This window comes from Podarcis bocagei, assembly GCF_964188305.1.
Source record: "Podarcis bocagei genome assembly, chromosome: 12".
NCBI classification, from domain to species: Eukaryota; Metazoa; Chordata; class Lepidosauria; order Squamata; family Lacertidae; genus Podarcis; species Podarcis bocagei.
In genome coordinates, this window is record NC_138137.1 from 39,731,881 (window position 1) to 39,753,938 (window position 22,058).

The following is a 22,058-nucleotide window of genomic DNA, read 5'->3' on the forward strand; positions in this document are numbered from 1 at the left end:
ACAGGTGCAACTTCAGGATGACACAGCTTCACCTGACACAGTGAACTAAATAGGTGAAAGGAGTGGAGTGAAATAGAATGGGCAGAGGGGGAGAGAAAAAAGAAGGGAAATGTGTTCTAGGATCTCCATTAGCTTTCCTCCAAATAGGAAGCTGCCTTATATGGAGTGAGATCCTTGGACCATCTAGGTCAGAATTGTCAACCCTGACCAGCAGCAGCTCTCCAGGTTTTTCTGGCGAAGGTCCTTCTGTGCTTTATCTAGAGATGTGAAGGATTGAACCTGCGGCCTTTTGCATGCAGAGCATGTGCTCTGCCACTGAACTACAGCCCTTCCGCAGATAATCAGAGGTCCTGCACACGCTGTCAATCCCCAAAGAGATTGAGGAAGCCCCAGCAGGTATCTCCAAACTCATCCTATAATCATAGAATTGTAGACTTGGAAGGGACTTGGAGGGTCAACAATGAAGGACTCTCACTCAACACACAGTCCCCCATCCAATTTGAACCCTATCGAACCCTGCTTTGTAAATGTGCTAGCAGTTTTGTTGCTGCTCATAGACCAAGTAGTCACGAGATCAATAATCCATATTTGATCCCATTTGGTGCAATTTCCCATGTAGACCAGCTTCATGAGCCTCTTACCATTCTCCAGACCAGTTGTGACCCTGGCTGCTGGCTTGTAAGATTGGAAAAAGCATTGGCTAGATGCTGAATCATCATAATCTCTATTGGGTTGGTTTTGTGCCACTGCTCAGCTGCACTGAGCTCTGCACCAGCTGCTTCCTTCTTTGACTGGCAGCTAGAGTGCTGCCACATTGTGTCTTGGGTTCCATGGAGCCTAGGTAATGTAGTTCTCTTGGATGCTGAAGTCTATACTGTAGATACAAGGCCCCCTGGAAACAAAATGTCCCAGGTCTCCTTGCCATCAGCAGTGAATACCAAGAGCCCAAGAGGTATGCCAAAAAGTTTGCATTGCAGTCTTTGCACCTATTCTGGAGAATAAGCTCCATTGCTTATTCCTTGCATACAGTGGAGCTTGCTTTTGACAAATTATGCATAGGATTTAGTTGTTTCACTCTTCTCCTTGTTTGCTTTCCCAGTCTAAGTCCTAGTCACTTTTATAGGCTGATTACTTGGCTTTAAGCCTGGCACTTAATTTCATCATCCAGGTGAGCAAAACCATACACCTTTTTTTTTTTTTAATCCAGAGCAAAAAAGAGAAAGAAAACGTGTACCAGGAACTTTGGGTTAGCTATTGTCTTTTTTTAATGCAGCAGATCGCACAGAAAGATTATGTGCAGGCAGAAATTTTGCAGCCCTCTTTCTTTTTAAAAGTGTGACGTGTGTGTATAACTAGGTGAGAATAACTAATGGAAAATAATGCTTAAGGCCTCAGGCTAGAAATACCACAAAGATCATGAAGGTGACCTTAAGACAAGCTCTGAAAGGATGCCTTGAAAAGCTGGAAAAGCTAGTGCTGAGGATGGCAATAATATCCGTGACAGAACGCCAACGAACTTATCTCACATTACAAGAAGTGTTAATTGTTATTGAAAGTCTCTGCTTGTCTCTGAAGAATTCATTCCTGGATAAAGGGTGCTGTGTTATCTTTGTCTATCCAGATATAGTAAATTTATTTCCTGCTTCATTGCAGATTGTAGAAAAGCCTCTTAAGTGGTTTACAAGAAAATTAAAATTATCAATAAAATCAGTTGAAAATACTTAAAACATTTAATGAAATGTTTTTTTTAAAAAAAAACAACCTACCAACGGTAAAAAAGATTAAAACATGTCTGGATGGGTGTGCCTAAACATAATTGTTTTAAGCAGGCGCCAAAAAGAGTGCTTTGAATGTGCCTGTTTGATGCTAATATTTGTCTGCAGCAGGGATGGTGTCTTGCTCTGTCTTTGATGGGACTTGTGGAAAGAACCTCTTGGATAATGTATAACTGAAAAGCATGTGGTGTGATGGTGTTAGTGCTTCACCATCCTAATCCCATGTTCATTGGCTTGTAGGGGGTGAGAGGGGATTCAGATGCAATATTGTCAAGTTACACACATACACACAATCAGTTACAAGTCATTGGGGAAATGTGCAGAGGAATATGTGGATTGATGCAGATCCCATCATTAGATAATAACTTTAGTGGTGGAATGCATGATTTGAATGCAGAAGGTCCCAGATTCCATCCTGGGTAAGATCTCTGCCTGAGACCCTGGTGAACGTCTGCCAGTCAGTGTAGACACTGCCTTGCCCCACCCTCTGGCCCTGGGTCTCCTCATAAGGAAGCTGTGCCTGGAGGAAGAACTGTGAGGGGAGGGACTCCATCAGGCAAGGCCTCGTTCCACCTGCCTTGCTCCACCCTCCAGTCTCTGCTTCTTATTTTGTATTGTATTGTGTTGTGCACTGTGGTTTGCTGTTGTTCTATTGATTGGAGTTTAGAAATTACTTATTGTAATTGTTGAGTGGATTTCTGTTTAATTTTGAAATGCTGATATTTAATATTATTCTATATTATTTTAATGAATGTTGAATGTTATTTTATTTGCATATTGTATATTGTATTATGCATATTGTCTTATTTATATGATGTTAGCCGCTCTGAGCCTGGCTTCAGCTGGGGAGAGCGGGATACAAATAAAATTTATTATTATTATTATTTATTAGACAGAGGTGACCTCCATTGACCAATGTTCTGACTCACTATAAGGAAGCTTCCTATGTTCCTATATTACAGGAATGGGGAGCCTTTTTCTGCATTCCCTTCTGTAAACCTTCTGAGGGCGGCAAGCCAGTGGTGTGTGAGGCCAGCTGCAAAATTAGGAGAAGCAGCAAATGTACATTTTTAGCTAAGTATAGTAGGCTAGTTTCTACACAATCTATTGTTCATCAAGGCAAGCAAGTTCATCTATTGCTTTATCAAGTTGCATATGCGAATGAAATGTTGAAATATGTGTCCTATCCTGAGATCAAGTAGGAAGACTTTAATACATTAATAAACCAAACCAAATGAGAGGTAACGTTTTCATCAGCTCATGCTCAAGTCTTCCAAACCCCCCCCCCCCCATCCCTGCCTCCAAGCAGTTTCAAGACGCTCAGTTGGGAGAATAAGGCTTGGCCAACTGGAACCTTTGTGGCCTTGCAAAATGGCGAGAACATTTTAAAAGCAATCTGGAAAGCTCAAAAATCAGTTTCCCATTTCTGTTGCTGTCGCAAATACCCACGGTTGTGCGGCAGATATTGAGCCACCGGGAAAAGTATCCTTTCAGTTGCAAGACTGAAATTTCCCTGGCTGAAGAAGAGAATGATAATAGTAATAATAATAAAAACCTTCCTTACAGCATCTGTACTTCTTGAGAGCATATAATCAATAGCTGCAGAGAATTATACTCCTTTTCCGATACTGAATTAGAGAGTTGATATATGTATCACGGGCCCTTTGTGCAAACAGGCCTCTTTAACACATATCCAGAATAAAGCTTGATATTCCTACTTCATTCATGTCAACCAAGATGTTCTTGTTGTTTTTTTGTCCTCATAGGTGTTTTGTACCTTCAATACGGAGATGAAACTAAACAGCTAAGGATGCCCAATGAGATCACGAGCACAGATACGATCCGTGCCCTTTTTGTAAGTGCCTTCCCCCAGCAGCTGACAATGAAAATGCTGGAGTCCCCCAGTGTGGCAATATACATCAAGGATGAGAGCAGGAATATCTATTATGAATTAAGTGATGTAAGGTAAGTAAGTAAGTAATAACAATAATAATAATGTTGCTTTGGTTAGGTTGGGTTGTTAAGACGTGGTACAGTGTAAAAGGGTTACAGATCAGAAAGGAATACTTTTTCTCTCTCTCTAAATCCTCCTGTTATCCAAGCACAACTTTTCACATCTTTCCTACAAGAGGAATGGGAAAACTCCCAAGGTAGAAAGCAGCTTTAGCTTTCTATATCACTGGCCATGCTGACAGGAGATGGCTGGAGTGTAGTCTAAAAGCAGTTAGAATGGCACAGGTTCTTGTCTCTGTTTCAAATTACCATATTTTTCTTTTTTTTATAAAATTTTTATTGGTTTTTCACAGTTTTTATAAACACAAACAATACACAATACAGACAAACAAACACACAAACGAACATGTATAATTTCGTATCCTTTTTTCTTAAACCTTACTTCACCGACTTCCCCATACCTCCCCTTTCTACATCCCAATTTCCAAACTTGTTTCAGCAAATCCTAGCCCTTGGTTTTATCAAATTTTTCCCTTATTCTTTTCTTTTACTTAATCTTTTACAGCTGTAATCCCCTTTTTTTTCTAAAACCTCGACATTTTAGCATTCATTAATTTTACAATGTTTCTTAAGATAAATTTTGAATTTCTTCCAATCTTCATCCGCCGTCTCTTTCCCCAGGTCACGGATTCTGCCGGTCATTTCAGCCAGTCCCATATAGTCTATCACCTTCATCTGCCACAAATTACCGTATTTTTCGCTCCATAAGATGCACCTGACCATAAGACGCACCTAGTTTTAGAGGGGGAGGACAAGAAAAGAAACATTTTCTCCCTCTCTGCACAGCGCCCCTTCAGCGAAGCGGCAGGAGAAACGGAACGCTTTCCGTTTCTCCTCCCACTTCGCTGAAGGGCCGCTGCACAGAGAGGGAAAGCTGCACAGCACCTCTCCAGTGAAGCGAAGCCAGGAGAGCAAGAGGGATCGGTGCGCACCATCCCTCTTGCTCTCCTAGCTTCAGCGAAAGCAAGGCGAAGCCTCCGGAGCGCAGTGGGAGCGCTCCCGCTGTGCTCCGGAGGTTTCGCCTTGCTTTCGTTGAAGCCATGGAGCCTGCATTCACTCCATAAGACGCACACACATTTCCCCTTACTTTTTAGGAGGGGGAAAGTGCGTCTTATAGAGCGAAAAATACGGTATAGGAAGAAGAATATGTATATGAGCAGCTCGCTTTTCCTGTTGTGTCTGAATCAGTATATTGTCTTAAGACGCTCCGAGCGTAGATCCATCCTTGAAAAGTGGCTAATAGTGTTGTGGATGTGTGAACTATCCTTTGTGCCCGAGACTGTTGTACACACTACACCTTTAAGGCACATTCAAAGCACATTTCCCCCCTCAAAGAATTCTGGACACTGTTGTTTGCTTTCATTGCTGGGAATTGTAACTCTGTGAGGAGTGAACTACAGTGCCCAGAATTCTTTGAGGGAAAGGAGTGTTTTGAATGTGCATTAAGAGGCTGTGTGTGTGTGTGTGTGTGTGTGTGTGTGTGTGTGTGTGTGTGTGCAGCCTGAGCTACAGCACGTTGAGGGATGTCTGTGGGCATTTTGCTGTGGTTACCCTTCAGCGCTAACTCTCAGTCGTGCTTAATGTCTAATTAACCCTATGCTTCTTAACTGCTAGGGCTGATCTGTCTCTTCAGCACTCTGCTTTTCCTGACAGGCTGCTTGAAGTCAACAGCAGCAGTGCTGCAAGTTCTGACTAGTTACAGATTCAAGGCAATTACCAACTGCAGTGTGACTTTAAAAGAAACAAGACCTGTCCAAAAATCCTTCACCATGTGTTCTCCCCACCACCCCCACCCCCGATAATCCCAGTGATTAAGATCAGCCCACTAAACTTGTAGCTGCACCTGGAGCAAAGGAATTCAGTCTTATGTGCAAATTCTCCGGAGATCACGGGTGTTTAATGAAAGGCAGCTTCGTTTTAAGAGGACATAAGTGTGTTTAGATTGCAGTCTTTGTGGCCGATTATTCCTGAAGGAGAAAAAGGCAGGGATTGTTTCAGGTCTCTAATCCATAAACTGTTCGTAAGGTAGGTTTTGAAGCTGACTGGAATACAACTGGCTTTTTAAATTGTTACATCAATGTTATAGCTTTGTTAACTGTAAACTTATCTTTAAACTTTTTAAAACTAATTTTGAAATGGAAGCTCTTTCCTCCCTATTGCCTTTTGCCCATTTTGAGTCAAAATTGACAGAGCTGATATTGGTTAATATGTTTAGAAATGATTTGCAGCTGGATTCCAGATATGTATACTCAGAAGTAAGTCCTCCTGAATTCATAGGACTTACTTTATCAGGCATAGGATTTGGGTCATGGGAGATTGAATATGTGCTAGTATTCTCCTGTTTTCTTTTTTAAAAATGATGTTTTATTTTGGTCTGTGTTTATTACAAAAAGGAGGGGAACTCTGAGTTCATTGTTGGTGAAGAACAACTGAACTTAATTGAAATGTAAAATGGGCTTTGCTTTCATAAGTCCCTGCACCCAGGAGCTTTAATTAAACTGAAAAATATCTTAATTTGAAAGGGTGTGTATTTCTTCTGAAAGAATTACGCCTCCCAGGGTATAAGTAAGAGCTGAGGTGTCTGTCTGTTGTAGAGAGCTTTTCATTGGCTGGTTCCTACCATGGTGAAATCTGAATTGTTAGGGCTAGGAACGGCAAACTGGGTAAACAAATGTTATTTCAACTCTCTTTATTGCTGATTCTTAGTTACTTTGTTTTGTTCTCAATTCTAGGAACATTCAAGACAGATCTTTCCTTAAAGTTTACAACAAAGATCCTGCACATGCTTTCAATCACATGCCCAGAGCTGTAAATGGAGATGTAAGGGTAAGTCATGGTTTTTTTCTTGTTGTTCTCTAATTGTCTCTCTTTGTATGATAAAAACCTGCATGGGGTGGAACACATGCCTGCACTTAACTTTTAATTCCCCCTCAAAAAATGTCTACTGTTAAATAATGCCTGAAAATCTGCCACAATGGCTCCTTTCAAGGGCTGATCGATATTCCTAGTGCAGATACCAATTCTGTTGTTTGCTTACTGGTTAGTAAATGATGGGGAGTCCTCAACCCTCTCCTTCGGTAGTGCTCACCAAGGTTCTTAGAATCATAGAATCATAGAATCATAGAATCATAGAGTTGGAAGAGACCACAAGGGCCATCGAGTCCAACCCCCTGCCAAGCAGGAAACACCATCAGAGCACTCCTGACATATGGTTGTCAAGCCTCTGCTTAAAGACCTCCAAAGTAGGAGACTCCACCACACTCCTTGGCAGCAAATTCCACTGTCGAACAGCTCTTACTGTCAGGAAGTTCTTCCTAATGTTTAGGTGGAATCTTCTTTCTTGTAGTTTGGATCCATTGCTCCGTGTACGCTTGTCTGGAGCAGCAGAAAACAACCTTTCTCCCTCCTCTATGTGACATCCTTTTATATATTTGAACATGGCTATCATATCACCCCTTAACCTCCTCTTCTCCAGGCTAAACATGCCCAGCTCCCTTAGCCGTTCCTCATAAGGCATTGTTTCCAGGCCTTTGACCATTTTGGTTGCCCTCCTCTGGACACGTTCCAATTTGTCAGTGTCCTTCTTGAAATGTGGTGCCCAGAACTGGACACAGTACTCCAGGTGAGGTCTGACCAGAGCAGAATACAGTGGCACTATTACTTCCCTTGATCTAGATGCTATGCTCCTATTGATGCAGCCCAGAATTGCATTGGCTTTTTTAGCTGCCGCGTCACACTGTTGGCTCATGTCAAGTTTGTGGTCAAGTTTGTGCTTAATTCAGGATCTCCTAAAACAATCTAACTCAACAGAGGTTAGGAGAAACCTCTGTAAAGTGTTAATCAGGCTTCCCACCAGTGTCTACTCCAGGAGATAACTGTTTAGTCCTGGTGGTGAGAAATCATACTTTGAAAGGGAAAGGGATCTACCATCAGCTGGTTAACCAAACCAAGACAGTTTATTTGAATCTTAAGATACTTTCATACTGCCTTCTAGGAGACAAAGTGTTGCTGACTACAGCTACACTCCTAACCCAGAAATAAGCCTTATCGAATAAGGAATAAGCCTTAGAGAATTCAGTAGGACTTACTTCTGCATAGATATGCTTTGGATTGTGCCCTCTTCTGATTGGTGTTCCATAATCCTTTTCAATTTCGTTGTTCTGTATGGGACAATGACAATAAAGATTATCGTATCGTATCCTTGCTCTCACATTGGTTTAAGTTGGGAGAGTTGGGCACATGTGCAACTTATGCCAAAACAAAAACCTCACAGTCTTATGTAGTCGTTTCAGGAGCAAGCCCTGTTGAGCTCAGCAAGGTTTTCATTACAGGTCTAACACTTCTGCTTGTCAATATTGATGTGGATGAGACACAATCCCAAATATTTATTGGTGCTTTGTGTAATTTAAATTGATGTAGCTAGCGGCTGCTCTCCCTGGCCAGCTGTAAAATATTAAAGCAGAGGTAGGGAACTTCAGGATCTGGGGCCAAATTCTCTGTTAGCCCTTGAATTTTGCCTAGGCTACAACCCCTCTCCCTAGGCCATGGATCCTCCCTGTTCCTTCACCTCAAGTGGTTTTGCCAGGCTGGAATGAAACCTTGGACTGTGGTGATGCCTCTTGCCTTACTGGATGGAGACAGCTCTCCCTCTGTGTTTATAAACTTCTGGGTTCTGCATTCGGAGAATGTGGCCTACTGTACAAAGATAAGAGTCACATCTGTTTCTTTGCCTATGTTTGCCTCTGGCTACGCCAGTGTTTGCCTTTGGTCCTTTGCACCAATGGCATGCAGGCCCAAGGAGCTCTCCTGTGAGTGATTGCAGCCCAAGGTCTGGAAAAGCTTCCCCATCCCTGTGCTGAAGAGGATCGATTTGCACGTGGGTTCTCTTCAGCATGTGGGACAGGATTCAGGTGCAACTAGTTAGTTTTTGTCTGGGATCTATTTAAGGCCACACCTTCATAGCCATTGCATTCCAAAAGAAGTAATAAATGACCGCTGGCACAAAATAGCCATTTTAAAATGGCGGCAAGCTTTTGCTGCCTGTGAGAAACCCTGTTAAGTGTCTTTTTTTTGTTGTTGTTCAGGTGAAATCTTTCCTTAAGGAAAATATTCTTTGATGTATGTTCCTCTGGATAAAATGCATTAAGTGTATCGGGCCAAGGAATGTGTTATTACCATGTGGGCCGCTTGGTTTTTTAGTAAGTCATATAGGACTTTGAAGCGGATGTCAAACGTTGTGAAAACCACCTGTAAAAATACGGCCTTTATAACCGTGCATCTGTTTCAGAGTTTTCTTGCACGCCCACTTCGGTGCTTTGCGTTTGGAGTCTGAGTGCATTAAAGCCTTGCTGGAGTTATTAACGTAGCAGGGGCTGGTAATTTCTATATATATACGCTGGGCAGCGAGGTGTTGCTTTCTGTGAAACGGTTTCTCTCTCTACTTCTGCCCGGCTCTCCAGTGACTTTGTGGAGGTATGTCACACGGCAGGTGGCATGTTAAAATGTGCACCTCTGCCAAGAAAATTCATTTCCTGATCTGCAGCCAGCTCGCTTGGAGCTGTGATGTTATTAGCTTTCACGAGCTAAGCAGAGTCAGAACCTGGGCAGCCATTGGGGAGATGGACAGAATGGCGTTCACATTCAAGGAACGGTTCTTTCAGGTAAGTGCCTCTAAAAACCTAGGAGAATGGGACAGAGACCTCATGGAAGAAGCGCCCAGTTACCTGCTTTTGTTACATTTTAGCTCATTAAAAATGGGGAGGGAGGAGGAGGAGGAGGAGGAGGAGGAGGAGAGGCATCGGTGAAGCAGCATGGAGAAAACATTAGCAGGATAGTGAAAGGCAAGCTGGGTGAGGTATCTTTCCCTGCCTCTCCTGTACTTGTAATGGAACAAGTGGGAGTTTTATGTGCACAAAGCAAAGACTTATTTGTAGGTCCAACATCTATTAACAGGCGAGACTGTCCTTCCGCCCTCAGAAACTGGAACTCTTAATGCTTCTCCAGTTGTAATAAGATTTCTCATTCATATATATATATATATATATATATATATATATATATATATATATATATAGTTAGCTTGACCCAGTGTGACAGAAGGACTGGCTGCATTTGTATGCTATTGATAATATGCTGTTGAATAAAGTTGAGTACATCATTAGGGACGATTGTTGGGTGTGGATGATTTGCTCTCCACCATCAAGTTCAGCTTCTTTTTCCCTTCAAATGGCAGACCAGACCAGGGTGCTGTTGGTTTAGAACTGCTCCAGCAGAACAGATTGCAAGGAAAGAATGTTTGCTGCCTTGGAGGGCAACTGCTTTAATTACTTTTTAACCCAAGCAAGACTTGTATCCGGGAGGATCGGCCATCCTTTCCAGGCGTCAGGTATTGATCGTAGAGGGTAAAACCACTTCAGAGGCAAAAAATGCCAAACACATGATCGAAGGCTTTCCATGGAGGTCCGTCCTTGTCCACCTTCTCCTTTTCATCTTCCCATTTTCCAATTTACTCCTTTTCAGGAGGGGCAGCTGGATTTAAGGGTTATCTCTTACATGGCTTCTATTCCTCAGACATACATATCCCTTGCTTAAATTTAAGGAAGCTTTTTTTTCCCCTTCTGGAAAATGTTATTACCCTTGCTGTTTGGGGGGGGGGGAGTCACGATATTAATTCATTCCACTTCCTCACTGCATACGCAGTTTATTTCAGGAAGAGTAAAGTAATAAAAAGTCCCACTGTGTCTAAAGTTCAGGTGCAGACTGTTAAAGAGCCACACTGAACCCTTTCTTTCACTGGAAATGGAATTGTATCTATTTGCTGATGAAAAACTGTTACCTGCCACATGTATTACCTTGATGCCTTACCTTCCTGTTTTGCACAGCTTAAATTCTCTATTCATTCACGTATTTGCAAAAACAATGACTTCTAGCCAAGGCGTCTGCTGTCATTAGGCCAACTTAGGCAGCTGTCTAGGGCACAGACCTCAAAAGAGACAGTTATATTCAGTTTTTTGTTATATCTTGTGCACGCACACATACACACACACACCCTATCTGTATTTGGGGTGCAAGTAGTTAGCCTTGCCTACAGCACAAAATATCCTGGCACCAGCACTACTTCTAGCATTAGGTAAAGTTCCAGTTCCATCACCAGAATTGTAAGAAGTACTCATGCAGTTGTTTACAGTGGTACCTCTGGTTAAGAACTTAATTTGTTCTGGAGGTCCGTTCTTAACCTGAAACTGTTCTTAACCTGAGGTACCACTTTAGCTAATGGGGCCTTCTACTGCCGCCGCACGATTTCCGTTCTCATCCTGAGGTAAAGTTCTTAACCCGAGGTACTACTTCCGGATTAGCAGAGTCTGTAACCCGAAGTGTTTGTAACCCGAGGTACCACTGTACAGGGAAAACCCACCACTTGGTAACTTTTACATATTACTTCCCCCCCATGGTTAAACTTTCTGGTGAAGGTTTCCCCCTAGTGGCTAGAACTTCCAATATTTCACCAAAAAGAGAGAGGGGGGGAAATACAGTATATTTATTAATTTTAAGCAATTTTCACCTTTTTGAAAGCCGTCTTTCCAATAAATGATGTTCTTCTCAAACCCAATTTTATGCAATCCGTCATTTCATCTAATGGCTGCTACATACTTTCCCCTGAATAATCTGGGTTACATTCCTGAGGAATCACTGTTTGTAGAAGGATTGTTCAAGGCTACGGGTCCCACCTCTGCCAGTGACTGTTTCTGTGGCCTTGGGCAAGTCTCAGTTCTGGTAGCCATCTATGAAGAGGAATAATAGTGGCCTGTCTCACTGGGTTGTTTAGAGGACAGATGCAAAGGCATGTTACACTTTAAAATGAGTATGCTATAGAAGTGATAAATAGAGGAGAAACGGTGGCATGAGTGGCTCTGGAGCATCAGTGAACTGAGCTGCAAATTTGATGAGCCATGAAACTGTGTCATATGATTGCAGCGAAAAATGCATCAAATTTAAACTAGATGTGCAGAATCCACAAGACCGCCAAAGACATTAAGGAGCGTAAACTGCGCCCCTCCTGCTGTTTTAATTTTTCTGGAGCTTATTGTAGCCAGTGCATGTCGTGAGCACAACTTCATTAAACATGTATTTTAATTTAACTTTTATTAAATGTGAGAAAGTCACATTTAAAGACTTTCAAGAAGCTCCCTGAAATGCTGCCGATCCTTCCCCTCCATGTTTCTGATGACAGTTGTAGGACTGAATGAAATGAGAGCTTGAGACCAGCTCCACTGAATTGAGAGGCAGAGAGAGGGGGAGAATTAAAATTAGGTCAAAACCAGAGATTGTGCAGATGTCATTTATTGCTTGAAACTTTGTGAGTATATTTGTTCTGCATGGTTTTTTTTCGGGGTGGGATTTATATTATATCACTGATAAGCAAAATTATATATTGTCCTGACCATTTTTCTTCTTGTCTAGTTTTGTGCCTGCCCACCATGATATGGCTAGTAAGAACAGCCTATTTAAAGCAGTTGGATATGTTTCCTACATTTGCAAAGTGGAATGCTTGTGTTTGGACATCCTAAGGGCCCATACCGATGAATGATTTCAGTTTTTGCTAATGGCAAATGACTAAATTTCTATTAATGGCAAAAGACTGCTGAACATACAGAAACGAATCCCTCTGGCCCCCCAAAATGGTGGGGTGCAAGTATGCTGCTGTCTTGGATTGTGTATTCCATAGCTCAGGCTACAGTGTGCTCCCAACTGCTGGATTTTGAAGCCACGTACACGTGGAGGTTAGGGACGCGGGTGGCGCTGTGGGTTAAAACACAGAGCCTAGGACTTGCCGATAAGAAGGTCGGCAGTTCGAATCCCCGCGACGGGGTGAGCTCCCGTTGTTCGGTCCCAGCTTCTGCCAACCTAGCAGTTCGAAAGCACAAAGTGCAAGTAGATAAATAGGTACTGCTCCAGCGGAAAGGTAAACGGCGTTTCCGTGTGCTGCTCTGGTTCGCCAGAAGCGGCTTAGTCATGCTGGCCACATGACCCGGAAGCTGTCTGCGGACAAACGCCAGCTTCCTCGGCCAATAAAGCGAGATGAGTGCCACAACCCCAGAGTCGGTCACAACTGGACCAAATGGTCCAGTTTACCTTTACCTTTACACGTGGAGGTTAGCTACAATCCATAACTATCTTCTTGTTTCTTGTGAGATGCTGCCGTTTGATGCATTTCCCTTCTAACTAGTTTCCATCAGATCTGAAGATGCGAGGTACATTCACTTCTCAGTTAAGCTGAGGTGTGTACATTCGCGTTAGCCATTGCATGTGCTCAGAAAGCAGTTCATTGAATAGGAGGGGGGCTGGGGGACGGGACGGTTGCAGGCATGAGGAAACCAAACATAAAATGTGTGTTAGGTGAAGATATTCCCACCCCCTTTCAGGTGTGTACAACAGTGGGCAAATGTGACTTGAAATGCAGAATTGTGGGGTGTGTGGATGTCTTCACTGTGCTTTAAGTTGCTGGTGTTTATATAGCCTTAGCACTGGAGAGCATCCCTGAGAAAATGGGGCAGCGTGTCAATTCTACACACACACACACACACACACACACACACACACACACACCAGTGGCCAGGCCTGGCAAGTGTAGTGGCTGGCTTACTTCTTTCATCTCTTCAGCCTGGGGCTCAAAGGATCAAGGGAGAATTGGGCTCAGAGGATGCGCTCCAAGGGCTCTTATTGCAGTAAGCAGGACTGCCCTGTCCCTCATGCTCATTTCAGTCAGTATCTCATCTATATAGATCGGTTGTAATATTTGGAGGCTTTTTAGGGGGGGGGGTGGAGGGGAAGGCCAGCAGCTGAGGATATGATAGAAGGGTATGAGTTTTCTCCCGCTCTCATAATGCTGGAACTCTGAGACATCTAATAAAGCAGAGTGATGGAGGTCTCAGGATGCACAAAAGAGAGAACTTCACACAGAGCATAGTTAACCTGTGGAATCTGCTCCCCGGAGATAGAGCGATGGCCACCCTCTTGAATGGCTTTAAAGAGGCTTAGACAAATTCGTTGAGGATAAGGCTGTCAGTGGCTGCTAGCCACACTGGCTACGTTCTCCCTCCACTGAATGTTTCTGAATTCCACTTGCTGGAAACTGCAGAAGGGGCAGAGGGTGTCCTTCTTACAGGCATCCGGTTGGCCAATGTGGGAACAGGATGCTGGGCTATATGGACCTTTGGCCACATCCAGCAGGGCTCATATGTTCTTATATTCAATAAATCAAGCCGGAAAAGCAAGATGAAAAAGTGCTTCCTTCCCAACTGCCTCACCCCCCCCCTTTCCTTTTCTTTTGAAGGAGGAAAGAGAAGAAGTCAGGCAAATGTCCTGGATCAGGATTGCAGAACTGCCAGCAATCCCCGCAAACAAGTCGTTTGTTTTAGAGTTGCAACACTGGACCCGTTATCTGGCGCGGAAAGCAGATATTTAAGCAATTGGTATTTTTTAAAGTCTGGTATGGCTGAGGCTCCTTCAAATTGGTTTAAAAGGTCCCATATGGTGCTTCTCTGCTCCTGCTACTTGGCTTGGGACTCTGTTTACTTTAGGGGAGAGATGTGACTGCACGTCGGCTCAATATCGACTGTCCGCAGGATACCAAACCTCATCCTTCCCGCAGCATCGCTGTCTGCTTCTTTCTAGTGCTTTGTCATTGAGAGGTTATGACAACACAAGCCATATTGTATTTATAAACATCACGTGTTTCCTTGCCATGGCTTGTGGTGTCTGCCAAGCAGAACACATGGAAGAAGCATTTCTAGTTAGCTCAGCATTGGTTTTGGTTATCCTGATTTCCGGAACAGGGCAGGAAAACGCCGCCTATGCTCAGATTTAACTTTTGTGCAGTGAAAGCAAAAGCTTCCAAATGGCCGTGAAATCATTTGAATGAGGCGGCAGCTCCTCCTTCAGACCTCCTCATTTTTTCCCCTGCTGAAACTTCTCTCGGCAAACGGGAGCATGTCAGTTCAGTTTTTTGGGAGACCTGAAGGGCAGCATTAGACACAAGTGTTGCACTACCTCAAAGACTCCTGCTAGAAAAGTGAGCTTTTCTGGAGCATGTAAGGTAAGCCACGGCTGTGGAGAGAGATGCAAAATTCATGTGGGGCTAAAAGGTTTATAGATTTATTTATTTTTTAAAGGGAGGTTATAGGCTGGCATAATCTTGAGAAAGCAAAACTATAATTTTGTGTGACGCATAACGGGAGGAATGAAATATGCTCGCTTGGCTTTTGTCGACTTCCAGAATATATTACTCGGTTTCCACTGTGCTCTGAATTTGTTCACACCCAGGTGCCTCTGACATATTGGGTCTGATTCTGCGAGGAGAGTGGGCTAATAAGTAACAAATGAGCTGTTAATTTGCTGCTACCTCTCCAGTCAAAAGGAAGCCAGGCCTTAACGAATTAGCTGTTTAAAACCAAACAGCCATGAAGTATGGATGTTGACTGGGTGTGGTGATGGATGCCTTTATTTCATCTGGGATGTAGCAACTTCAATGAGGCATCTGTGGATCACTAGTAAAGGTGAAAGGGTTTCTAAAATGTGAAAGACAGTGAATATATGTGGTGGTGGCTGAGGCAAGGGGGGGGATGGGAAGTGCAAATGCTACCTAATAATTGGAAAGCCATTCTGCATGTCCCCCTTTCTACCTCAGGATCCAGTGGTATAGCATTGGGTTGGGGTGTTCAGTTCCAGGACTTTTTTGAAGCGGGAGTAATGGCATAATCTACAAGAGCACCTCATAACTCTTGGACCATCTTCAGTCCAAGTGAATGAGAATGAGGTTTTCAGTTTTGTTTGTGAAAGGTTAGCACAGGGGAAAGGGGGTAGCAAAAGCTGGGTATTTCCTCTCTTTCTCTCTCTTTTCTTCGATGAGGTTCCTACTTCATGTTTTAATGGTTTAAATGGAAAACCTTCTTTTCAAGACCGTTTGCGTTTCTAATTAAAAGCTGACGGCTGCCTTCCAGCTGGCTGAACATCTTTTTTTTGTGAAAGACCAATGTGCCTTCCAAGCTGAAGCTGAGAGCATGCAGTCAGAAGTAAGCACCACCGAGAGCAGCAAAGCTTGCACTCATGAATCTATGCAGAGGGTTACACTCAGCTTGATGCTCACAAACTGGGTGGTATTAGGTACTGCTGCTCTTTGGAGGGTGTTTGTATCTGTGCATATGTAATAATGGGTCAACACAACCGCCTGCATTTTTGGACGCTCCTTGGTGCGTGGCTGTGGGGCCTGCCATCATGAACACCTCCAGTTCAAAATTTGGCACTACACCATTGATGAGGTCAATGCAAACAGTTCCTCCAAATTGTGGATGCTGCACCACCATGACTGCACTAGCTGGAAGGACATAGCATGTGGGGTCCTTTCATTGTAGAATACCCATGCCAGTTCTTGTAGCGATGTGGAAGGTATCTTCCCCCATGTGCAGTAAGCCAGAGGTCAGCCGCGTTTTTGGAGTTTTGAGCAAGTGTCATGAGTGCCACCCTCTGGTCACTTTTCTTTCACCCTCCCCCCTGCCCCAGATCAGCTCCCCCTCCCCACCATCACCACCACCACAGATATCGCAAAATAGAAAGTGTGCAGGCACACACTTCACTTTCCCAATTGATCTGGGTTAAAAGTTGGGTTCCGATGAATTAATCAGAACCTTGAAAAGCACCTGAAACTGAGAGAGGAAGTGGGAAAGACTTCTTTCATCAGCTCTATGTGCTTCTCAAGGGTGACACACGGTGACCCCTGCAGCAACTCATCTTGGCAATTAGAGCTATAGGCATAGATTGTTTGTCGCACGCAGACTCCATTCCCCTTCTCAATTTCTGCCAGTTGGGCTCTCTAGAATTTCTTTCAGAGAGTGATTTGGGGCACTTCCCCCTTCCCACACACACACACTGTAAAAAGGCCCCAATTTAGACATATTTTCCTCAGGTTTGTAGGCTAACGTTGCCATTGTGGTTGCTGCTATAGAACGTTCTGCATATTTCATTACATCTTGGCATAATGAAGCCTAAGGCAGCATTTCACCATGTCCCAGAAAGTAAAAAAACTGCGGTTCTCAAACTTCTAATTAAAGGGACAATACTGTTCTTGGTTCAAGAAAAAAAAGTTGGATTCATACCCTTCCCAAAATGCTTTCCCTCTTGGCTCTGTATTTCATGATGCTTACAGGCAAGGCAACCACTCCAATGACCTGTTTGTTGCTCAGGCCTCTGTGGCCTTGGCAGTTGCTACTTACTCCTGCTCTTTGGCCACTATCATTTCCTTTCTCAAAACTCATGCCTTTATTCAGACCTTTTCTGTAGCACTCGATAGCCTGCTATCGGATAACTCTGTGCTCATTATTCCTGTCAAGGCATTTTGCTGTCTGACACAAAGGCCAAGATGGCATCCTCTCCCACTCCATGCATAGTGAAGCTGACTGGACAGGTAGTTAAATTTTACTTCAACGCTAACAACAGGACAGCATTCTTCATTGCACCCGAGGATAGCGTGCTGGCTTAGAGGGTATGGGGCAGGCTGTGTGGCACACCATCCTCTCTTCAACACCTCACTGCCACAGCCTGCCCCACACCCCAACGTCTGCTGCCTGAAGCAGCCACCTCACGCTGCCTCATGGTAGGGCCAGCCCTGGGTGAGGATTTGTCTGGGGACATTTCCTAGAATGGTCACCTTTTGTTTGGTAGGGCAATACTGCTCAGATTCATGTTTTAACACATGCGCATACCCTGCCATGCTGCACTGAAGGGTTTGAGGTTGCAGCCCACTCTTCTGCACAGCCAGACTTGAAGCAGTGTGTCACAGCACAATAAACTGGGGGAGATGTTTCTGGCCCTGGTGAAGAGGAGATATCCTTCATCTCTGCACTCTGTGGGAAAGTTTGAGGGAAACTGCAGTTGGGTGTCAAGGCTATGAAAGGGTCCAAGGCAGACACCTCACAGTTTGCATTCCTCAGCCTTGTTTTTCCCCTCTCCAGGGAAGCTATCTGGTCAAGTCATGAGACTCAGTCCAACCATGACTTGGCCTATGCATATTTACCACCTTAGCTTTAAAATTGCCGCAAGCTAGTAGCCTATACAGTGGAACCTCGGGTTACAAATGCTTCGGGTTACAAACGCTTCAGGTTACAGACTCCGCTAACCCGGAAGTAGTACCTCTGGTTAAGAACTTTACCTCAGGATGAGAACAGAAATTGTGCAGCGGCAGCAGGAGGCCCCATTAGCTAAAGTGGTACCTCAGGTTAAGAACCGTTTCAGGTTAAGAGTGGACCTCCGGAATGAATTAAGTTCTTAACCAGAGGTACCACTGTATTACTGTAGAAGTAGGAAGCTGCCCTATATCCTGTCAGAGTAACCCTTTACTGTGCACTTGGACTGGCAATGGCTCTCCCACCTCAGGCAGAGGTGTCCTGTCACTCAGTATACATCTTTTTTAAAAACCAAAACAAAAAACCTAGAGATTGAACATGGAAATTTTGTCATACAGTGCATATGCTTTATTCCTCAGCTGGCTGTGTACACACCATTTAAACCACATTTAAAGCTCATGACTTTACCCCCAAAGAATTATGGGAAGTATAGCTTAAGAGTGCCGTGCATTGCAGTACTGTGGGGGTAAACTGCAGTTCCCAGGATTCTTTGGAAAAAGTCATGTGCTCTGAAAGTGTGGTGTGTGTGCAAGCATGGCCCCAACTTAAAGTATTCCACCAATCAAAGGAACTAGATAAAATATAACAGCTTTTTCCAGCCTAAGTAGGAACACCAGAGCCTGTAGCAGCCTACCAATTCTCAGTGTATGAATATTTGTCAGTGCTTAAGAACCCAGCGTCATAAGAGTTGCAAATATATTTGTATCTTGCTATATGTGGATCGAGTCAGGGTGGGGAGAGGCGATAAGCCACAACATGTTTATTTTCCTTTAGTGAGCTGGAGAGCAAGCAATGGGGGGGGGAGTGAATATGCAATATATTTATTCCCCCTGAAGTCCACTGTTCTTATTTTTAATACAACATCTGCTTACAGGTGTAATCTTGTGCAAATGGCAAGGGATGATTTGTGCATTCTTTTGCTTTTTTTGTATTAGTTTCATGCTAACCTGTTCCATAGTCTTATAATAGAAAACATATCTTTAAAAATCAGGTTGCTTGACAATGCCATTTGATACTGAAAAGGTTATGTTTCTCGTCGTTCTTGTTTTAATCTGAAGCTGTTTTACAGTTTTATTTGGCTTTGGCAGAGGACAAAGAATTGCAAATATGGGAGCACAACAAACTCCAGAGATGCTGAATTAGTACATAGGAGAGCTAGGCAGGCCGGAATTTGTTTTGATTTGCAAGATCAGTTACTAATGCATTTTCTTTCGTTCTTTTTTCTAAAAAAGAAAAAGAAATTGGAAAATGGATATTGCAGCCTCTGTTGTGCTGAAGACAAAATGTTGATCTTGTACGTAACTGCATATTTTGGAAACTGTTCCTATGAGGTTTGGGGGTAGTGGCAGCATTTCATAAAATCGCAAAGCCCGAAACTCGTTACAATGAAAATAGCTTATTGGATATGGAAATTACTGAATACAGATACATTTCTCTAGACTCCTTTATGAAGATAGAGAAATGCTGAAGGCTAATGAGCTTGAACTTGCTCTTGAAGGTCTGAAGAACTGTAAAACACATTGCAGAGTTGGCTTCACTGCAAAGTCTTAAAATTCATCTCTGAATGTTTTATAACACCTTCTCCTGCTGTCTTTAATCAAACCCTTAAGGATGGAAACATCTGGATTCGTAGAAAGATAGCAAGGTTATTTCTCCTCAAACTCAAAGTTAGAAAAGATAAAAAAATATTTTCCAACCTCCTTAACCTTGTTTGTACAACATGTCAATATTATGTTCACAAACAGTGTAGGCAGCTCAAAAACAGTAAAATGTTCAAAAAACAATAATAATTGTAGAATAAAAACAACAAATTCCAACATGTGAAGATGCACATTTTTAGCCTAGGCTTTTCCTGGCCCATAAGAACCCTGTTATTTATGAATTTCTGTTTTTATGGTAACTTTTTTATTGTTCCAGTCTGGCTTCAGGCATGGAGCTGAAACTGCCTTGGTTGCCTTTTCTGATAACATTTATCAGGAGAGAGATTGGGGGGCGGGGGTAACGCAACCCTGCTTTCTCTCCTTGATCTCCCAGCAGCTTTTGATACTGTTGGCCATGGCATCCTTCAGAGCCATCTCAGGGTGGGTTTGAGGAGCACTATACTTCAGTGGTTTCGCACCTACCTCCAGAGTCATTTCCAGAAAGTACTCATGGGAGGCTACTGTTCTGTGGTGTCCCACAGGGTGCCATCTTGTCCCCCATGCTATTTGCCATCTGTATGAAGCCTCTGGGAGCTGTCATCGAGAGATTAGGACAGGCTTCCTTAACCTCAGCTCTCCAGATGTTTTGAGACCACAGTTCCCATCATCCCTGACCACTGGTCCTGCTAGCTAAGGATCATGGGAGTTGTAGTCCAAAAATACCTGGAGGGCTGAGTTTGAGGAAGCCTGGATTAGGAGTAAGGTGTCTTCCATATGCAGATGGCATCCAGCTCTGTCTCTCTGTTCCATCTGAATAAGGAGAGGCAGTTGAGGTGTTAAGACCAGTGCTTGGAGGCAGTGATGGGTTGGAATAGGGCCCCAAAAAACCGAATCCTGAGGAGACAGGGGTGTTATATGCCTTAGGTTCTCATGTCCTGAAAGTGGGGAGGTGGCCTGCCCTGGAAGCAGCAGGTTCACAGTTTAGGGGTTCTCCTGGATTTGACACTCTCACGGGAAGCAGTGGCAAGGAGTCCCTTTTTTCAGCTACTTTGCCGGCTGTGAACTTTTTTGGACAGAGCTGACTTGGCCACTGTACTCTCATAACTTTTGTATTGGATTATTGCAACGCGCTCTGCGTGGTGCTGCCCTTGAAGACGACTCGCAAACCTCAGTTTGTCCGAAATGCAGAGGCCAGATTACTGACTGGGGTTCCATTTAGGTCTGTCCTGGTTGGTGGTTTGTTTCTGGGCCCAATTCAAGGAGCTCATGTTGGTGTTTGAAGCCCTGAACGACTTAGGCCCTGAATAACTGAAACAACCTTCCTCCTTCCCTACAACCCCCCTTGAGTGCTGAGATCAGCAGGGAGGGCCTACCTGGCAGTTCTCAGTGGTTTGGGGATGGCACCCAGGGAGAGGGCATTTCTCTGGGGCAGCCATTAAGTATCAGAACTCCTTCCCCACAGAGGTGCATCTAAAACACCTTCACCATACAGTTTTCAGAGAATTCCAGAGGTGCTTCTGAAAACGCACGTCTTTACCCAGGCTTTTGGCACTTGAGTTGTATCTTTTTAGGGCTCAATTAATTTTGGGAGTTGTAAGCTGTTTTTAATACAGTGGTACCTTGGTTTACGAACTTAATCCGTTCTGGAAGTCTGTTCTTAAACCAAAGCGTTCTTAAACCAAGGTGTGCTTTCCCATAGCAGCGGGGGACTCAATTTACAAATGGAACACACTCAACAGGAAGCGAAACATGTTCTTATTCCAAGGCAAAGTTCACAAACCAAAACACCTACTTCCGTGTTTGAAACGTTCTTAATCCAAGTTGTTCATAAACTAAGCTGTTCTTAAACCCAAGGTACCACTGTGCTGTGTTTTAATGTTCTAACTTACCCTGGGACCTTAGGGTGAGGAGCAGGAAATAAATAATACATCTTATTCCTGTCAGTATTTGTACGCTGCCCTCAAGGCCCTCCCTAGGCACCTTACATAATTTTGATAAAATTTGATAAAAGGCCATGAATGAAAACAGTAGTTAACAAAATCTCAAAAAAAGGCCCAGCCAAGCAATCCTTAAAATTAATTAAAGCATTAAGAACACAATTTAAAATCCAGCAGAAAAATAACTGCAGCCGTCCAGTAAGCAAAGGCAAGCCCTCAGAACAAATGAAAGAACCTCTGCTAAAAGCCACTTGAAACAAATGGTTCTTCAAAGGCCCTTTTGAAAACCAGAGCTGATGGGGGCAGCTGTAAAGCCCTTGGGGTGGAATTCCACTTTTCAACCCTGAAGGGTTTCTTCTTTTTTCAAGCCTAAAGGGTTCCCAGAACAAATCCAGGAAAAAAATTTTAAAAAACAAACATGCGGCAAAACTACCAATGCCATATAAAATAAATAAATAAATGCAAGGATCAAGTAGCTGAAAAAAGCCTGGGCAAATAAGTAGGTACCTGGTGGCG

The 22,058-nt window shown here is 43.5% G+C and overlaps 1 protein-coding gene across 1 annotated transcript in view; it reads left to right on the plus strand.

Annotated features, from left to right (window-relative positions):
* KIAA1217 overlaps positions 1–22,058 on the plus strand; it is a 375,624-nt gene that overhangs the window by 288,880 nt on the left and 64,686 nt on the right. Inside the window, 2 exon segments of the mRNA XM_081163126.1 lie at positions 3,542–3,740; positions 6,521–6,614. Coding sequence (XP_081019252.1) covers positions 3,542–3,740; positions 6,521–6,614 — 293 coding nt within the window.